Source organism: Centruroides vittatus, unplaced genomic scaffold, assembly GCF_030686945.1.
Source record: "Centruroides vittatus isolate TY-2023 unplaced genomic scaffold, ASM3068694v2 contig_630, whole genome shotgun sequence".
In the NCBI taxonomy this organism is placed as follows: Eukaryota; Metazoa; Arthropoda; class Arachnida; order Scorpiones; family Buthidae; genus Centruroides; species Centruroides vittatus.
In genome coordinates, this window is record NW_027122387.1 from 1,378,056 (window position 1) to 1,396,079 (window position 18,024).

General features: G+C 25.8%; 1 protein-coding gene across 1 annotated transcript in view; it reads left to right on the forward strand.

Annotated features, from left to right (window-relative positions):
* Nucleotides 1–18,024, forward strand: part of LOC136979676 (voltage-dependent calcium channel type A subunit alpha-1-like) — a 445,853-nt gene that overhangs the window by 281,410 nt on the left and 146,419 nt on the right. Inside the window, exons 28-30 of the mRNA XM_067275717.1 lie at nucleotides 3,362–3,505; nucleotides 3,645–3,846; nucleotides 7,883–8,047. Of these exons, the coding sequence (XP_067131818.1) occupies nucleotides 3,362–3,505; nucleotides 3,645–3,846; nucleotides 7,883–8,047 (511 nt within the window). The remainder of the gene's footprint in view (nucleotides 1–3,361; nucleotides 3,506–3,644; nucleotides 3,847–7,882; nucleotides 8,048–18,024) is intronic.

Consider the following 18,024-nt stretch of genomic DNA (forward strand, 5'->3'; position numbering starts at 1 on the left):
AATAGTGTATTGATGAATGTATTAAAATTTTAGATATTGTATTGTTTAGTATAATATGTTAGTTAACTCTTTTCAAAGTATACTATAAAAATCTAAAAATTTTGTTCATTGTTAAAATTTCATAAAATTCAACTTAACATTATTATTTTGTATCTTTCTGCTGGTGTCATAGAAAATCTTCTATGACATCAGCAGAAAAATCCTTTATAATGAGACAGTCTTTTAAACTCTGAAGCATTTTTTTGATCCAAAGAAGTCTATATTTTCACTTAAGAGGAATCTTCCTCTATATTTTGCTTTTGTTCATGAACAATCATAGGAAAATGAAAAAAAGAAAATTCAATTGTAGCCCCTCTATGTTAGAGGAAAATTCCTGTCAAGTAAAAAACAGACTTCTTTGGACCAAAAAATGCTTTAGAGTTTAAAGGACATCTATGATTCCAGCAGAAAGATACAAAATGATACTCTAAGGAAATGTGTAGGAAGCAGGAAAACTCACTAACATTATTATATTACAAATTACAAGCATTAAAGATACTGTGGATCCATATCAAATTATACTACTAATTATGAAACAAATAAACTGTCTTTGGTGTTAACGAAAAATTGACTCAAAAACACTCTAATCACAAAATTTTCACATTATTTTCTTCAGGTGAAAAGAAATCAATTTCTTTTGTTTGCCTGAAAATGATAATATTACAGTTTAAGAATATTAAACTGTCATATTAAACTTGTGATTAAAGTGTTTTTGAATCAATTTTATTGTTTCATTATAAATTACAAACCTTACACTGATAAGCTTTAGTTTAATAATTACATATTTTTAACAACACAGTTCAAATAAATATATTAGTAGACTTTATTTCTTCTTATTATTTTTATTTATAAATTTATGTTTATTATTTTGATCATTAATTAATATAATAATGAAACATGAGATAAAAATATTCTGATACATACTTATTTTATTCTTTCAACATTTTGAAACTGTTTAATAAATATGCTTCTGCAGTCTACTTCTCAGTATGTTAAATTTTAGAAACAATAATAGCATCTATTCATAAAGTAAGAATTATAGACATGACAGTAGAATTATGTCTGTATTTATATTGTATGGAAATGCAAAATGTTTACATTTATAGATTCACACAATTATCAGTGTGATGTTCGTAGAAGTGAGACAGTATGGTCTGCGAATGAAACATACAGTAAGGAACCTGCGACAACTACAATAATATACACTGTCCCTTTATTTCACTTCGAACAAATAAGGTTTTATAAGGAATCCCAACTGATTTGTAATATTTTACAATCCGAGGTGTTTTAAACAGGGAATTCTTTGTTCTCCAACAAAGCACGATGGTATATTTTCCCAAGTGCGTAACAATTAATTTTCTGTAACTGCATAACTGAAACCTAACTGAATCCTGACTTAAAGCTAACTTACTACTAAAGAAACAATAAGGAAGATAGGAAAGCGGGAAGGTAGGAGAAATGAAGGGATGATTCACCTGGGGTTTCTCTTTCCTCGGTTGATATGCGCTTTGGGTAGGATCTTGGCTCGACAACAGTGGCTCTTGTCTTCACCATCCTTTCTTCTCTTTTACTTATCAAAGTTCTCAAATATGCCAGTCTCTCTATCTCTAAGTGTGAAGATTCCACTTCCTCTGATTCTCGACCTATTCAGAGGTGTCCACAAGCCTCTTATTGGAACGTAGCTCCTTCTCAGTCCCTCACTGGACTATCACAAACTTCTTCTGTCCTCTCTACAAAATCATGCTCGGAGCTTCTTTCAACATGTCCAACTCTCTCCGTGTCTAGTCAAAAAGTGTCATCTCTTAGTTGTTTTTCCCCAAGCCACCTTACTGCTATTGTCTTCTTCGATTCTCAGAATTGTTAATCCTATCCAAAGGTGATAACAGTCGTCTTGGAAGGTTCTAGAAAGGATAGACAAAGGGAATAGAGGAAATTGCGGGGAAAAAATGGAAATATAACTATATACAATTACAAATACATATATACAATATGGCCAATGGCCACATCAGTTTAAGATTAATCAGTTGAGCTAAACTATTATTTTATATCTAGAAAATAGTGCAGTTGCTTAAAAATTCTTAATCACGATTTTAACATTCTAAATCTGAATTGTATGAGATAATATGGAGGAAAACATTCTCTAATGTTAGTTTTTTACTATTTCTACTAGTTTTTGGATTTTGAGACAGTAGTTTATTTAAGATTAATAAGTTTTTAGCAGTCTTTGATTGTGGCATTACATGTCAGTAATAGTAATGATTAATGAGAAAAACTCTGTTCATGATGATAACACAAAATTGCCACCTGTGTTCTATTTACCTGAGAATGATGATTTTGTATATTGCTAAAAGTACTTGTGAATAGCTTGTTAACTTTCTAAAAATTTTGTGTTAATGTCATCGACAGAGTCTTTCTCATTAATCATTACAATTAACCAATTCAATTGCTCCTTTACCAATTCATTCAAAATAAAACATAACCTTATGACTCAGCATAGTTTGCTTTGAATTTATGTGTTGGATTATAAAATTGGTAGCTTTGTTTGTTTGATTTTACTTCATTTGGTTCATTTGTTTTTCTTGTTCAAACTCTATTATCATGTTGTTTGCTATTTACAGTCACATTAGAAACTTGTTTTTGACTAATTTTTTTTATTATTTGTAATATTGAATTTAAGAGCAAACTTTAAAATCTATTCAAGTTGAGCAAAATGGTAAATAAAATCTTCAACTTGATAAAACAAATATAGGATAAAGAAATTCTTTTGTTTGTTTCATCTTTTTGAATAGTTATGTTAGAGATAATGCATTCTGAAGATTCTAGACAATGGTTTTGATTCAGTAAATAGTTGAAAAAGTATATAAGAATACTTCTATTTTGTATAGTAAATAAAAAAATGTTATGTATGTCTTGAAATCCTTTGATTAAAAGAATTTATTGAATAAGCTGCAGTTTGGAAAAAGAGAGTTATTTCTTACATAACAATATATAATGTTATTCTGCAGCCATGATTAAGTTTTTGTCAAAGGGATTGTAGAAATAAAATTAACCACTTTTTTATTTCTATGATTTATTTTTTATAGACTGCTTGTATTCTACATTTAAATTTATTAAATGATTACTATACAAAATTCAAATTAATATATAAACAATCTTGTATTGTTTTATAACATTAATAAAAATATTATATTATTGAATAAAATTGTCTTGAAAAATTAGTTTCTTATGTGGACTGTTTTGTTGATATAAATTGTTAAGATAATATTTATAAGGAATTTAAATAGATTTACAAATTAATTAAAAATACATCATTATTTTTTAGTGGAAAATTTTTTCAGTTTGAGGAGCCTGATAAGCCTCCCGAAGTTGTACGTAGAGAATGGAAAAATCATGATTTTCACTACGATAATGTTATGGCAGCTATGTTAACGTTATTTACTGTACAAACAGGTGAAGGTTGGCCTCAGTAAGTATAAATATGAATTTATAAGAATATTCTTAATTGGAAATATTTGTTAATAATTAAAGCCATGTTATTAATTTCAATAACAAAAATATATAATTTATCATTTTATTAACATTTAAATTATTTTCCTTTTTTTAAGGGTACTTCAACATTCCATGGATGCTACACGTAAAAATTATGGACCCTTACCTCATTATCGAGTTGAAGTGTCTATTTTTTATGTTGTATTTTTCATTGTCTTTCCATTCTTCTTTGTCAATATTTTTGTTGCCTTAATTATTATTACATTCCAAGAACAAGGAGAAAAAGAATTAGAAGAAGGAGATATTGATAAAAACCAGGTATAATCAAATAATGAGGTATCATTTTTTTTATTAAATGCATTAAAAAAAATTGATTCTCTTAGTAGTTATTATTATTAAGCATGCAAAATTTATATCATTATTACATCTTAAAAATTAAAGTATGAAAACAGTTATATAAACTTTTATTTGAACAACATTTTATAATAAAAAATTTCAAATTATTCAGAAATGTTTTTTTTATTAATTGTTGCTTGTATAAAGCAGTATATATGATGTTTCTGTAAAGAAAAATCAGCTTTTATTTCTGTTTTAAAACACAAACAAAAAAAATTACAATTATAATTAAAAAAAATATATCTGAATTTTTAAATATTGTTCTGATTTTAATTTATTGATTTTAATAACATTGTTAATCATTTCAGTGTATTCATGTTATGAATCCATTTTTATAGAATGGCATTATCAAATACAGATATAGAAATTATTTATAAATTTTAGTACAGTGGGTGATCGGTTAACGAACATAATCTGTTCCAAGACTTTGTTTGCTATTCGAATTCTTTGTTAACAGATTATCAATATACCATAAGTTTTTATAGAAATTTGATTAATTCGTTCTGTTCCAAAAAATAAAAAATATAAATAAACATAGTAAGAAAGTATATACGTAATAATAAAAATACATATATACACAGTCTTGCATTTTTATTAGATGATTTTTACGTTGTGGGGGTTAAAGAATCTGTCCAATGTCAATTGCTTTTCTCTCTTCTTCAGGATTTTTTGGAAGTAATTAATAGCATTGTAATTGTAGATATCTCCAAGCCTATTAACCTCATTCTGGTTTGGATGCCTGTGATTCTGACATCCTCCCACTTCCTCAAAAGATCTTTAATTGCTTGAGACTTCTTGATATATCTTTCATAGCTAAGATTGTGTTTACTGTAGACCTGTTTAAGCCATACTGCCTAGCAACATCAGACATCATCTGCCCACTCACTACCTTGGCTATTATCTCTTGCTTGGTTTCTACAGTGAGCACAGTTTTTGACCCTCCACTCTTTTTATGCTCCATAATATTATCAGTTTCTTTTTTAAATAATAAGTTCAGAAAAGTTCTTACAAAAATTCAGAGAACAGAAATCAACTAGCACACAAAAAATTATGTAAATGCAAGGCCCAGATGAAATTTGAAATTTGGTATTAAAATGTTAACAAATATCCAATGGGGCAATTAAACTCTCGCCTTTCATAAATAAGAACCGACGCAAAACTTAAGGAGTACCCACCTGACAGTCTCGCAAAGACTATAAAAAGTTATTTGTCAGAAAGGTAAACAAAAAGCTGGAATTACAAGGGGGAGTTTCAAAATTCGGAGGAATACTATCCGATCGGTATCGAGTTGAGCGCCAATGTCAATGTCTTCAGAACTTCAAAAAGTTTTAAATTGTCACCTGAAAACAAGGGAAGATCAATTGGTATTCACTATTTTATGTCGCTTCTTTTTCTGTGAAGTGTTCGTTATCTGAACATAAAAATCTTTTGCAAAAGTGTTCATTATCCAATTTGTTCGTTATCTGAACTGTTTGTTAACCAATCACCCACTGTATTTACATATTTTTACTATATGAAAGTTTTAGTCAACTTTTATTAATCTTCTTCAGAATTTTAGATAATTCTTTATAGAAATATTTAGAAATTTTTGATTATGTTTGTGTATAGATATTTGATTTTTATTCAAATTTAAATAATATTTTCTTTATCTAACTAAAATCATAAAAAAAAAAAAGAATTGGAAGGGTTTGTGATTTTAGTTAGATAAAGAATGTTTTAGTTATGATTTTAGTTAGATGCTATTTGATTATTTTTATTTAATCTATATAAAAATTTACTTTAATATAACACAATATTATTAACATGCTAAAGAGAATAAACAACATAACAAACAAATGATAGACAAAAAATTTTAATCAAAGATGTCTTTTTTTAGAATGTTGATTATTGCTATCCTAACATATAATATTATATACACTATATAATAGTTAAAAGATAATGTCATCTATTTATAGGGAAATATTATTTTATTGAAACTGATTCAATAAAAGTTGTTTAATCAATCATGATTATTATAGTCAGCTGAAGATAAAAGGCATACTGATACTTATTATTCATCTTATCAGAGTTCTTAATAACATCATTATAATCTATTTTCTTAAGGATGAATATAATTGACACTTAGAAATAACTTTTAAAGCTGTCAATCAGCAAAATAAAATAATTTCAAGACAATTCAAAGAAATGATAAAGTTCTATATTCCAAATAATTTGATGACATACTCATAAAATAACTCAATCAGCTGCTAAATCGAGAATATCAAATTGCCTTTTAATAATAAATAAATAAATAAACTTTATTATGAGATGGTGATGTAACCATGTACCTTTACACAAATTATTTTGTTTCAGATTATTAATTAGACTTAAAATAGCCTGATAAAAATCTGGCAGATCAGTTTGTTATTGAAAAATGAAAGCATCATTCATTTATTTCAAGCCAACAACAGAAGTAGGACAATAGAGTAGAAATGGCATACTTGTAGGCTTTGGTAAAGCAGTTGTGGAATATTGAATTTTAGATCCAAAAACAAATAGATCAGTTATTTTGTATGTATTATTGAAAACTTTGAAACTACAGTATATCAGTATACAGTATTGTTTGATGAACTACAGTATATCTTTAAGTCATGACAAATTTGTTCCTAATATGGAGCCAGAGTGAGTGAAAGAATCAAACAGTAACATAAAAAAAAATTAGATCTGAGCATGCTCATTCTCAAAGATGCTCCACAAATTAAAGAAGATAATGTTGAGTCTGAAGTTAATAACACAAAACTAGAACAACAGAAAAAGAGCTGTGACATTTATATGGAAAGACAAAAGTGTTTCAGCTAAGAAATTTACATACAAAGTTCAGGTGGAAAATATACATGAATGCACATCCTGATAAGAAATGATGTCCTTACTATTTCCTGGAAAAGATAAATTGATCATAACAGCAAAAGAAAAATGATAAACATGCAATAACAACAGTTTAATACAATGGGAAACAATTTGACTTTCTGAATGTTTATTAGGGTTTTGGTGTTGTTGTGAAGAGAAAATATATACAAATTATTTTTTTAATAAGACAAATATAACAAATATACCAAGATATGCAGCTTAATGAAATGTAATTTATGTAATAAATTTAAATTAAAAAATCTGATTATTGTAGCATTAGAAATGTTAACAGAACTTTTCCAGAAAAAGAAAATAATAATAATAAATTATGTAGTTCATAAAATTATAAGTTTTATAATTGTATTTGATATGATTTTTATATAAAATTATATATTTTCTTTCATTAATTTTTATCTTAAGTTTAAATTTAAGATAAAAAAAGAAATGTTTTTTAATATGTCAATATTAACATGATGTGTGTTAATGTTAACATAATTTGTGGAATATTAATTTTTAATGATATAAATATATTAATATATCATATTTATTCTAATAAACAGCATTAAATAGCTTTCTGTTTACTTTCATCCTGTAGCTGACTGTTTATTATAGAGCACTTACTCTTAGAGGGCATCTGTTATGTCTGTTTTTTGGGGATTGGGTGCAACTATTAATGGATTAAATTGGTTAACTTTTTATACTTTATTATTATTTGAACAACAATACAACACTCAACACACACAAACTTTATTTTAATTTATAGTAAGAGTGAAAATCTACAATTTTTCAGTTTATAATAGGCCTTATCTTCCTCCAATAGATAATGAGCATACTGTTAGCAGATGCCATCTATAACTTTTTTCATCTTGCAGCTGCACTGTTTATTAGAGAGCACTGCTCATTAGAATAAATATGGTAATTTTGATATCTATTAATTCAATTATTAAAAAAATATCAAATGTATTAAATTAATCCTTTATAGACACTAAACTGAAACATTTTATAGTGTCTGATTTAAATAAAACAATAATAATTTGGATTTTAAATAATTCTTTAACTGTTTCTTTACTAGAAATCATGTATAGATTTTGCTATTCAAGCAAAACCATTAGAAAGATTTATGCCAAGAAATACACATGGTATCAGTTATAAAATTTGGAAGATTGTTGTTTCAACTCCATTTGAATATTTTATTATGATATTAATTATTTTTAACACTGTTTTGTTAATGATGAAGGTAAGTTTGTAAAAATGTTTAAAAATTTTGTAAATAAAATTCAAATTGATGAATACTTTATGTATGTATCTATATATTTGATTTAAATTTTTCTATTAAAACCTTGGAATTTGTTTCTCAGTTTAAAGATTTTGACATCTATATGATTTACCCAATATGGTTTTTTGAATTTTATTTTTACAAAGTATAAATGTGAATAACTTAAATTATGAAACTGTTTACTGAGTTTTGAATATTTTTATATATAGTAAATATAGAATAATAATGTTTACTATTATTTAATTAGTTATTTCTTTAAACATTACATGTATATAATATATACAGTAGAGCGTTGTTTATTTGAAAGCTGATCAACCGAAATGTCGATTAACCGAAAGTGTTCCAGTCGGACTGTGTCATGCTGAATCGAACGTTTTTGATACTAGATTAACTTTCAAAATATAATTTTTTTGTTTTTATATTTTTCAATATATTTATTTTGTTTGTACAAAATAAAGAAATAATTTTTAACGATACAATAGCCGCGATTATTATTTTAAAAAATTTACGTTAGGCTTAACATCGACGAAAATTCAATGCAAAGTGACACGCAACGGAGAAAAATTTCAACATGAGCTAGGTTAATATATTTTTTTCGTACATAATTGGTTATCTGAAAAATACGTTATCCGAACAACCCCAGTCCCCAATTGATTTGGATAAATGATGCTCTACTGTATATATATATATATATATATTATATATATATATATAGATTTCCCCCAGATTAATTTTATTAGTTATACTTTGTAAAAATAACTAAATAAATATACATACATGGTATGCATCAGTAATGTGCACTTATGTATAAAAATTTAATATCATATAAAATGTATTATGCATTTATACTGTATATATTAGGTGATCAAACATAGAATTTGTTAATATAATGCTGAATCTAAAGTTGAAATAAATTTTTGAAGCAAAACTTTATTAACTTTGAGTTACTTTTATTTTGGCTATTTTGTTTTGAAAAATCGTTATATTAACTATGCTGCAAAAACTTGAAATGAATAAATGAACGTGATGAAAGTTACATTAATTTTACTTATTATAACACATATTTTGTTTATCCTTTAATAAATATATGTATGATTGATCACTTACGTGAAATTTCATAATTATAAAATTATTATCTTCAGCATTAACTATCATTGCACTTTTAATATAATTTCATTGTTACTTTTAACATATTGACTGCCAAATAGGAGATAACTCATAGCTGATAATTTGTTATTAGATGCCACTTAAGAGTTATCTATTAAAATGTGATCTTGTCTGTAGCAAACAGTAGAAACTGGTATTGCAGTCAGTCATTTAAAACTCTTTAAACATAATACCAGCCAAAATTACCTTAATCCATTTGAAACAAAACTGGCTAAGGGAAAGTTGTTTGACTAGTTCTTCTATACAAATTATCCTTGTAGCCTGAAGGATAAAAACAATTTTGTCTCCTGGTACATAGAAAGAAGAAATTTTTAGAGCTTAAACAATTAAGTGGTCACCTATACATAATGACCAGTTTTTGAAAGTACTAGATTTTTTCATTGACTTCAGTGAAAATGTTTGTCAATTAAACAGTCAACTGTTTGATGCAGCTAGCAATTTGCTGCATATTTCCTAAATTGTGCAATAATTTAGGAAGAATATTGAAAGACTGCATATAATTCAGCATACATCATGGTACAAAAATGATTACAACTGGAAGAACTTATTTCACATATATTAAAATTTAACAGTAAATTTTTATATATGGTAGCAAGTTTTTATTAATTTAAATGGAATATTATTAAACAATAAATACAGAATAATTCTAAAAATATCAATATCAATAAAATTTGTTTTCAATCATTGATGCATATCCTCTCACACACATTTGTTCCGACATTATTTATGAATTTGAAAAATCCTCAAATCATATTAAAATTAACGAATTGTATTAAAATAAAGAAATATTCAATGTAGCAATTATTACATTTCTTGATTAAAATATAATATAATGTTTTCACCAACTATTTTGTAAGTATTGTTAAAACTTAAACTTAAACTTTAAATTATTTGTGCAGAAAAGTTTATGTTATGTTGTTATTATCCCTAGTAAACATTTAACTGTCATATTTCTATACATATAAGAGCTTGCTCTTATATGTACAGAAATATGATAGTTATGCTTTTAAAGGTGGGACAAAATCAGCACTATATTGCAAAAAGTACCTAAAAGAAAATTTTTAAAACATTTTTTATAGTATTAGAAGCATCATTTTATTTTTAATATTAGTTACTATAGAGATATTGCCAAATATCATATCTAAACATTTACATTTAATTTACATTGACACAGCCTCTTACCTTGACTATTATAAGCCAAAAGAAGCTGGCACATATCTTTATAAGTGAAGGGAGATGTGTGTTTCAAAAATGTGAAAACAAGCAATTTTCACTTATAAAAGCATGTTCTTACTGACAGAAATATGGCATAAGTTCCTTAATAATGTTAAAATAAAAATTTTTAGATTATTATTTTCTCTACAGAAAATATTTCTTTGTTTAATTTGATAGATTTTACAAAAAAAAAAAATACTGTAAAAAAGGTTTATTGTACTAATTTATAATTGTAAGCTACATTGAATTCTAATGTTTCAAACTACTTAAATCTTATTATCTTAAACTTTACAAAATTTTATTATTTATTTAAATTATTATACTTTGCTAAAGTTTTTCTAAAATTTAAGTGGAAAAAAAGCAATTGCTTTCATAATTAAAAGGTCACCTTTATTTAGAGGCCATTTTTTGTGAAGGTTACCTTTTAAAACACTTTTCACTGTATAATTATTTCCAGAATATGTAATGCAGTGTTTTTGAGTCATCTGATGATTTTTCTTAGCATTGAATAACAACAAAATAAGTGATCTGACTTGATCTATGCCAAACAATTCATCATTACAATCTTTGATTACATTTGATTTCGAATGAGCTGATCAAGTTATTTTGTAATTGGCCTGTTCAAAGAATTTTGTTTCACATGTCAACTAAGAGATAACTTGACAAAAATAAGCTGTTATATGCCTGGTTGAAGAATGCTTGTTATAAATTGAGCATTGTAACAATAACAGGCCTACCTGAAAATGGTGTTGGGAACTGTTTACCTAATGACACTGTGGCAGTCAATATATTAATATGTTTTTTGTTAAACTTATTTCATTTGTAAATTATTTAAAACAATAAGTCATAAGAGTTTTATTTAGTTTAAAATCTTTCTTAGTAAAATGTTATATTTAAATAAAAATGATGTTTTTATATTTTAAATTAAAATAATTTATACTAAAATTATTTCATGTAAACTGGATTTAAAAAGATAATAATTTTATAACTAGTTAGAAATATAGTTTATTATTATAAATGAAATTTGATTTTAAAATAAATTAATTTTTATATTAAATTTTTCAAATGGATTTATATTTTATTATTGATTATAGTTTATTTATTAATTTATACAATGCTCTTTAAATATGCATTTATTGCTATACTTTTGCTTCTAATATATTTAATTTAAAGTAATATGCTTTATCTGTATATTACATGCTCAACATCAGTGGCGCACACAAAATTTAGTCTTGGAGGGAGCCGAGTTAAACGGATATAAATTTTTTAATGCGAATTCAATAAAATTTCCATCTAACATGACTGCTAAATTCATTAGTAATATAGAAATAGAAGACACGACCCAATATAAATAAAAAAAAATGAAGTTTAGTTAGGAAAAGATTTTTGGAAAATTCACTAATGTTATTTTTCTTTTACTCTGGGAGGGTGCACCACAGCACAGCATTAAACTTACCTCAAAATTTTAATTCTGATTTTTTTTTCCTCAAAGAGAATTAATTGTGATATTGATTTTACAGAATGTTATAATAATTAAAACATAATAACTTTAAATTTAAATATTCATAATTATTTTTAGTTAAGAGAGTGATATATTAAATTATTTTATAAATAATGTCTGATAATAGAATTTATGTGGATTTTTATGATGCATTAGTTTAATTGTATTGATACCAATTAGTAATTTCTTATTCAAAATTGAGTGAATAAAAGAATTTGTATTTATTTATATGTTTAAAATTTGCTTACACTTTCTTTTTAATTTACAAATTAATTAGGTAAATTTTTAAAAATTTTATCCAAAAAAATTTAGAATGTTCTGTCTAAAGTATAATCTGAATTATAAATGAAAATTCATCTAGACATTTAAAGAGGATATAACATCCAAACAAAACCATCAAATAATTTTATAATCATACATGAATAGACTATCAATTTATTCTTTTTCTTCCTTATGATTTAAAAATATTTTGGCTGATATAAAATTTTTATGAATTCTTCTAATAAACTGGAACAGAATTTATAATATTTTTCTTCTACGAAAGCAATCAATCAATCGAAATCACATTCATTGATTTCTATGAACAAAAATTTTTTGACCAAGAAAAGTATAAGATTGAAGATAAAAGTTGATAAAATTAATACATTACCAAGAAAATTAATATACAGATTAAAACTTCCATTCAGAATTATTACAGGCTGCCTTTTTATAAATTAAAATTAATCAAAATAAACAATAATTTTTGAACTGCATCAAATATTCTGATGTCTCCCCTGGAATACCATATTAATAAACAAAAGTTTGAAAATGCATATTTAATGAGATCTTTGATTGGACATTTGGTATATGATGATATGCCAATTTTCATATCATAAATGTAATAAATTATATTATTATAATTTCAGGTAAAAATTTTATTAGTAATATGTTTGAAAAATTTGTACAATTTTTTTTGAAAATTTTTATTATATAATAATAACTAAAGTATTTGTTGTTATAGTGTTTTATTCAAAATATCTTTAATTTTAAAGAAATTTATATTGTAAGAAATTTCAATATTGTACAGGTGAAATCTCATTATAATGAACTTAAAGAGAATTAAAGGATAATTTTATTCAAAGATGACATTACAAAATACAAATGAAGTAAAAATGAATGGTTATGACTGCTAAAAATAACCTTTATATCATATAGTATATTATTTATTAGATTTTACTAATATCATTAACATTTAGTCAATAAAATCATGATTTTAATTAAACTAGAGTTATTGAATATGAGAGATTCATGCATTTTAGGTAATGAAATTTTTTATGCTTACAATATACAATAGAATCTGTGTAATCACTTTACTATACTGATAACATTAAGTAGAGATAATTAATAATAATAATAAAAATTATTGTTATTATTTTGGTGTTGGTGAAGTGTTTCCTACATGGATATGTACTGATGACTAGTACTAAGCCAGTTCCAAAGAGAAAGCACAACCACAAGGAAGAAATCTTTATATGCTATTTATGTATGATCTATGTTTAATAATTTCCTGACTTTGTGACATGTGTTTAGTATGATAACCTTCTGTAGTTGATGTATTTACTGCGCTGAAGTTGTGTTTTGAGACTTTGTGTAATGTATGTGATATGACATTGTGCAGAAAGCACTGCTGGCAGAATGTGTACCTCATCCATTCTCCGTAGCTGCTTTATTTTGTGGGCAAGTTCTGAGTATTTACTAATTTTTTCAGTGTACATACTTTGTATGTTGTGGGTGTTTGGTACATCTATATATATGATATATGTGATTTTTGTTTTCTTTGTCAAGGAATGTGATGTCGTGATAGATTGTATTGTTTATGATTATGACTCAAAATATACTAAGACTGAGTGTATTGTTTTCTATGACTGTCTGAGGTGTGTATTTGTATGGTTCGTGGATGTGTAAAAGCTTGTGTTTGTGTACAAACTTTTGATATATAATATTTATGTTGATTTAAATAGTCTATGTTAAAAGTTTGCAACTTACTGCAATGTGTTGCAGTAACATGCATGATGTGGCATTTCTTACAGGTGTCATCTGTGAGTGTTATGGCTTTTAAGATGTTCTTTCTATAGATTCTTATATTTATGACTTTGTCTTCTATGGCAATTACGAACCATTCTGTCTCTCTAATGAGGCATTCATGAGTCAGCCAACAGTTTGAGACTGTTCTATCAACATGATTCTTCTGAGCCCAAGACTGCCTGATTGTATCTGTATGTTTTGTATACTGTGTTGAATCCAGTGTTTTGTAAATTTAATGGTGTACTGTTTTTGTCTGCAAGATTTACAGCTTTGTGTAATTGTGATATTTTCTGTAGAAAAAGTCATAGTGTTCACATTTTTTTGTAGTGCATGTCTAAATTATCTGTTAGGCCTCATCCTCCCTCTTTACAAGGAAGAGTCAACCTTTCTATGAGTGACTTATGGTGATGTTTGTTGTGTTTGCTAATATTCATGTTTTCCTTTGGAGTTGTTCATTCTATGTGAGTCCAATATATAGGTCCAAATGAATTTGTGAGAATTGGAATAACATGTGTTGATTGCTTTAAATATGTACAAGTATTCCTTGATTAACAGAGTTAGTTAATTCTTCAATGCTACTGTGTACATCAAAGTTGTGTTAATCAAATATGGTGTCTAAGTTGAGTTATGTTAAGTAAAGACCAGCTGGTGAAGCAGGGTTACTTAAAACTTCTGCTGCAATTTTAAAAAATTGTAGACCTATAAATTCCCACCATCATCTGTCTGTCCTTCCTTAATCCCAAGAGCAGAGTTTTATAGTTGAAAGCCAAGACCATATATGGAAAGATTAGGGGCAGAAGGCTCAAATTAACTCTGTATGAACTTCTGATGCAAACTGGAAGTGACATTATTTCAATTAAAAAATTTTTCTTGAAAGGAGTTATACATGACTGGCATGACTATTGCTAACAGGAAAGTATAATGTACAAGGACAAAAAACTACTAATTTGAGGGGGAGAGCATATATCTTAAAATATGATTAAAAATTGCAGCCTGCCATTGTGATGTTGTCACAATGACAGGCTGCAAATAATTGCTTGTTACTATTGGGTTTAATCTACTGTTGTATTTTTTTTGCTAGTCTTCATTTTATCTGGATATTCTGTGAGTTTGGCTTGTTGGAATTCTAAATGTTTATGTACTTCACCTTCATCCATAGATTCAATTATGACTCTATTTTTGAATACAAAATCATTTTTTTTTCAGCATTCCTTTTTCTATGTAAAGTATTTTATGTTTGTCTAGGCAATCTTCATGTGAATGTCAGTGTTAGCTGTGCTTGTGTGAATGTATAGAGTTATATGTTGTCCATGTACATAAGATGATGTATTGTGTTGTTTAATAATAATAATAATTTATTTACAGGTTTTGGAACATGCTAATTCTGATTACAATAAGCAGATTCTATTGTATTTGTTTCTTTTTTTGTCTTATACATTATTTGAAAATAGCTTTGTTATCAATAGGATTATCAATTATTTCTTATTTTATTAACTCAAGAATTTTATATTATCTTTTTATAGTGTTTAAATATGTTAATTGGCTGCCTGTTTTAGTGATTACTAAATTTATATATTTTCTTTGATATTATATTTACTTTACCATTTTCTTGATTTGATTCAAAATCAAAACTATTTATTTAAATTTTTTCTGATATTTTTTGTTCATTGATATTCTAATATGTCATCAAACTATAAGAATTATATCAAACTTATATAAACAATTCTTCTAAGTTATACTTTAAAATTGATAACTAAAGTTTATCTTTTACAACGCTTGACTGTAAAGTTAATTATGTTAATATGTTATTTATAAAATGTAATTTGATTGATTTTATATTGATGATTTTGTGAAAATCATAGGGTATAGATGAATTTCTAAAATACCTTACATTTATTATTTATAATCAATCTTCTAACTCTCATTATTTCAATCTCAATGTAATGTTTTAATATTGCAACAAAAAGAAAAACAAATATTTTCTGATAGCTTCTCTTTTCTGCAGCCAGTTTTATTGGTATTATGTTTGATGTGTAACTTCATTTCTTTATTATGCTAAACCATATATCATATTGTAAAACAGTCCTCTCTATATTTTAAAGCTACTCCATATTAAGTCATGAAACTTGTTGATCCAGCTATATTTAGCCTGAAAATTATCGTATCCTTTTTATTTTACTAAATCACAAATTATGGAATAACATTATGTGTGATTAAATGTTTTAAAAATCAAGAAAAAATAAATTTTCTTCTTTTGCCATAGGTTATTTTATTAAAAAAATTCTTTGTTTAGCTTTGATGTGGTTTTTAAATATATAGAAAATGATGAAAGAGCAGTTTCTGATTATTTTATAATATTTTTTGTTCCAAAATTTATTTATTTTTTTAGTGAAAATTATAGGAATTTCTTTTCTTCTCTTGTTAATCATATTTATATGGATAATAATGACCATATTTGGTCAACAACTGAATAATGAATGAATTCTCGTTTCGAGTTTAAGAAATAATGGTCCTAAAATCATTAAATATGTTAAATAAACTTGAACTGAATGAATAAATTTCTTTCTAAACTTCAATGATTTAGAGAAATTTTGTGATCAGTTAGTTATATCAGATGATTTACATATCTACAGATACAAGGAGAAAATTGTCTTTCCAATCAAAATAGAACAAATTTTCTGAAATTTTCAACTTACAAGTTCATTATAATGAAATTTTTACAATGTGCTAATGCAATTAATTTTATATTTATTAATATTTGGCACACATGGAAAAGAAAAACTTTTGAGATACTAAAATCTTCAAAAAAATATTACTTGTTATAATGAGATTTTACCTGTAATTTTAACATTTATAATAATAATTTTAAAATATATTTTTAAAATTAAAGAACAAATGTTAACAAATCAAAATTTAAAAATTTGTTTTTGAACTTAAGATCAAAATTTTAGTATTTATAAAATATTTGTCTCACAGTTTAATTATATCACAAATAAATTGTGAGAACTAAAAATCTCTTACCACTGAAAAATTTTTTGCTTTTTGTTGTTTTGTATCATCTTTACAGCATGAGAATCAATTTAATAACAGTGTTTGAAATGGATTTGCAGTTTGATTCTTCTTTGGACAGTGAGACAACTATATATTTATATATATCAAACCAATCTTTGCACAAATGTGTTGTTAAATTATGCATGAACAGCTTTCACCAGTCTTCTTGGAAACATTGCATTCTCTTTCTTATTTAAAATTGGATCTGTAATAATTGTTATTTAAACTACTTAACAAAGCTCAATATTTAAGTACATATAAAATATCTTATATAACTATTTTAAGACAGAGAATGCATTTTACAAATATGGCAATCGAAGCAGCGCATGTGTACTGCGCAAAAATTTCATTCATCAAAAGCATGGTGTGGTTTAGATAATAATAATTTCTTGTGATTGTCACTTACTATATATATGTTGTTTGTTTTTGAATGTGTGTATGCGTGTGAATACGATGAATGTGGGTATACATGAAATCTTTTCACTCACTCACTCATGTTTCGCTGTTCACATATCCCACTTACCACTTACACTGGTTAAAGCTTTGTGTCATCTATGTATTTATTGTCTTATCTGTCTACTCTTTGCACTATTTGACAATCTATTTGCATTCCAATTTGCTATTATAGCATTTAAAATACACTCGCTATTTCAGTGTGTCTATGCTGTTAAGATAATGCTGAACTGCTTTTTTAGCAGTATGTACAAAACTTCTAGTGATGTGCAGAATAGGATTAAGCAGCATATTTTCCATGTCAAGACATGATATTGGTGGCTTTTATTCAGATATTCATATTAATTATCTTTTTTTTTTTTAATCTTTCATCTTTTAAAACAGGTAACAGAAACTTTTAATTTTTACATTTAAATAGATCAAAATTCCATGAGAGCAATATTAATTAATGATTTCTATCAAAAATATAAGATAATATAAATCACAA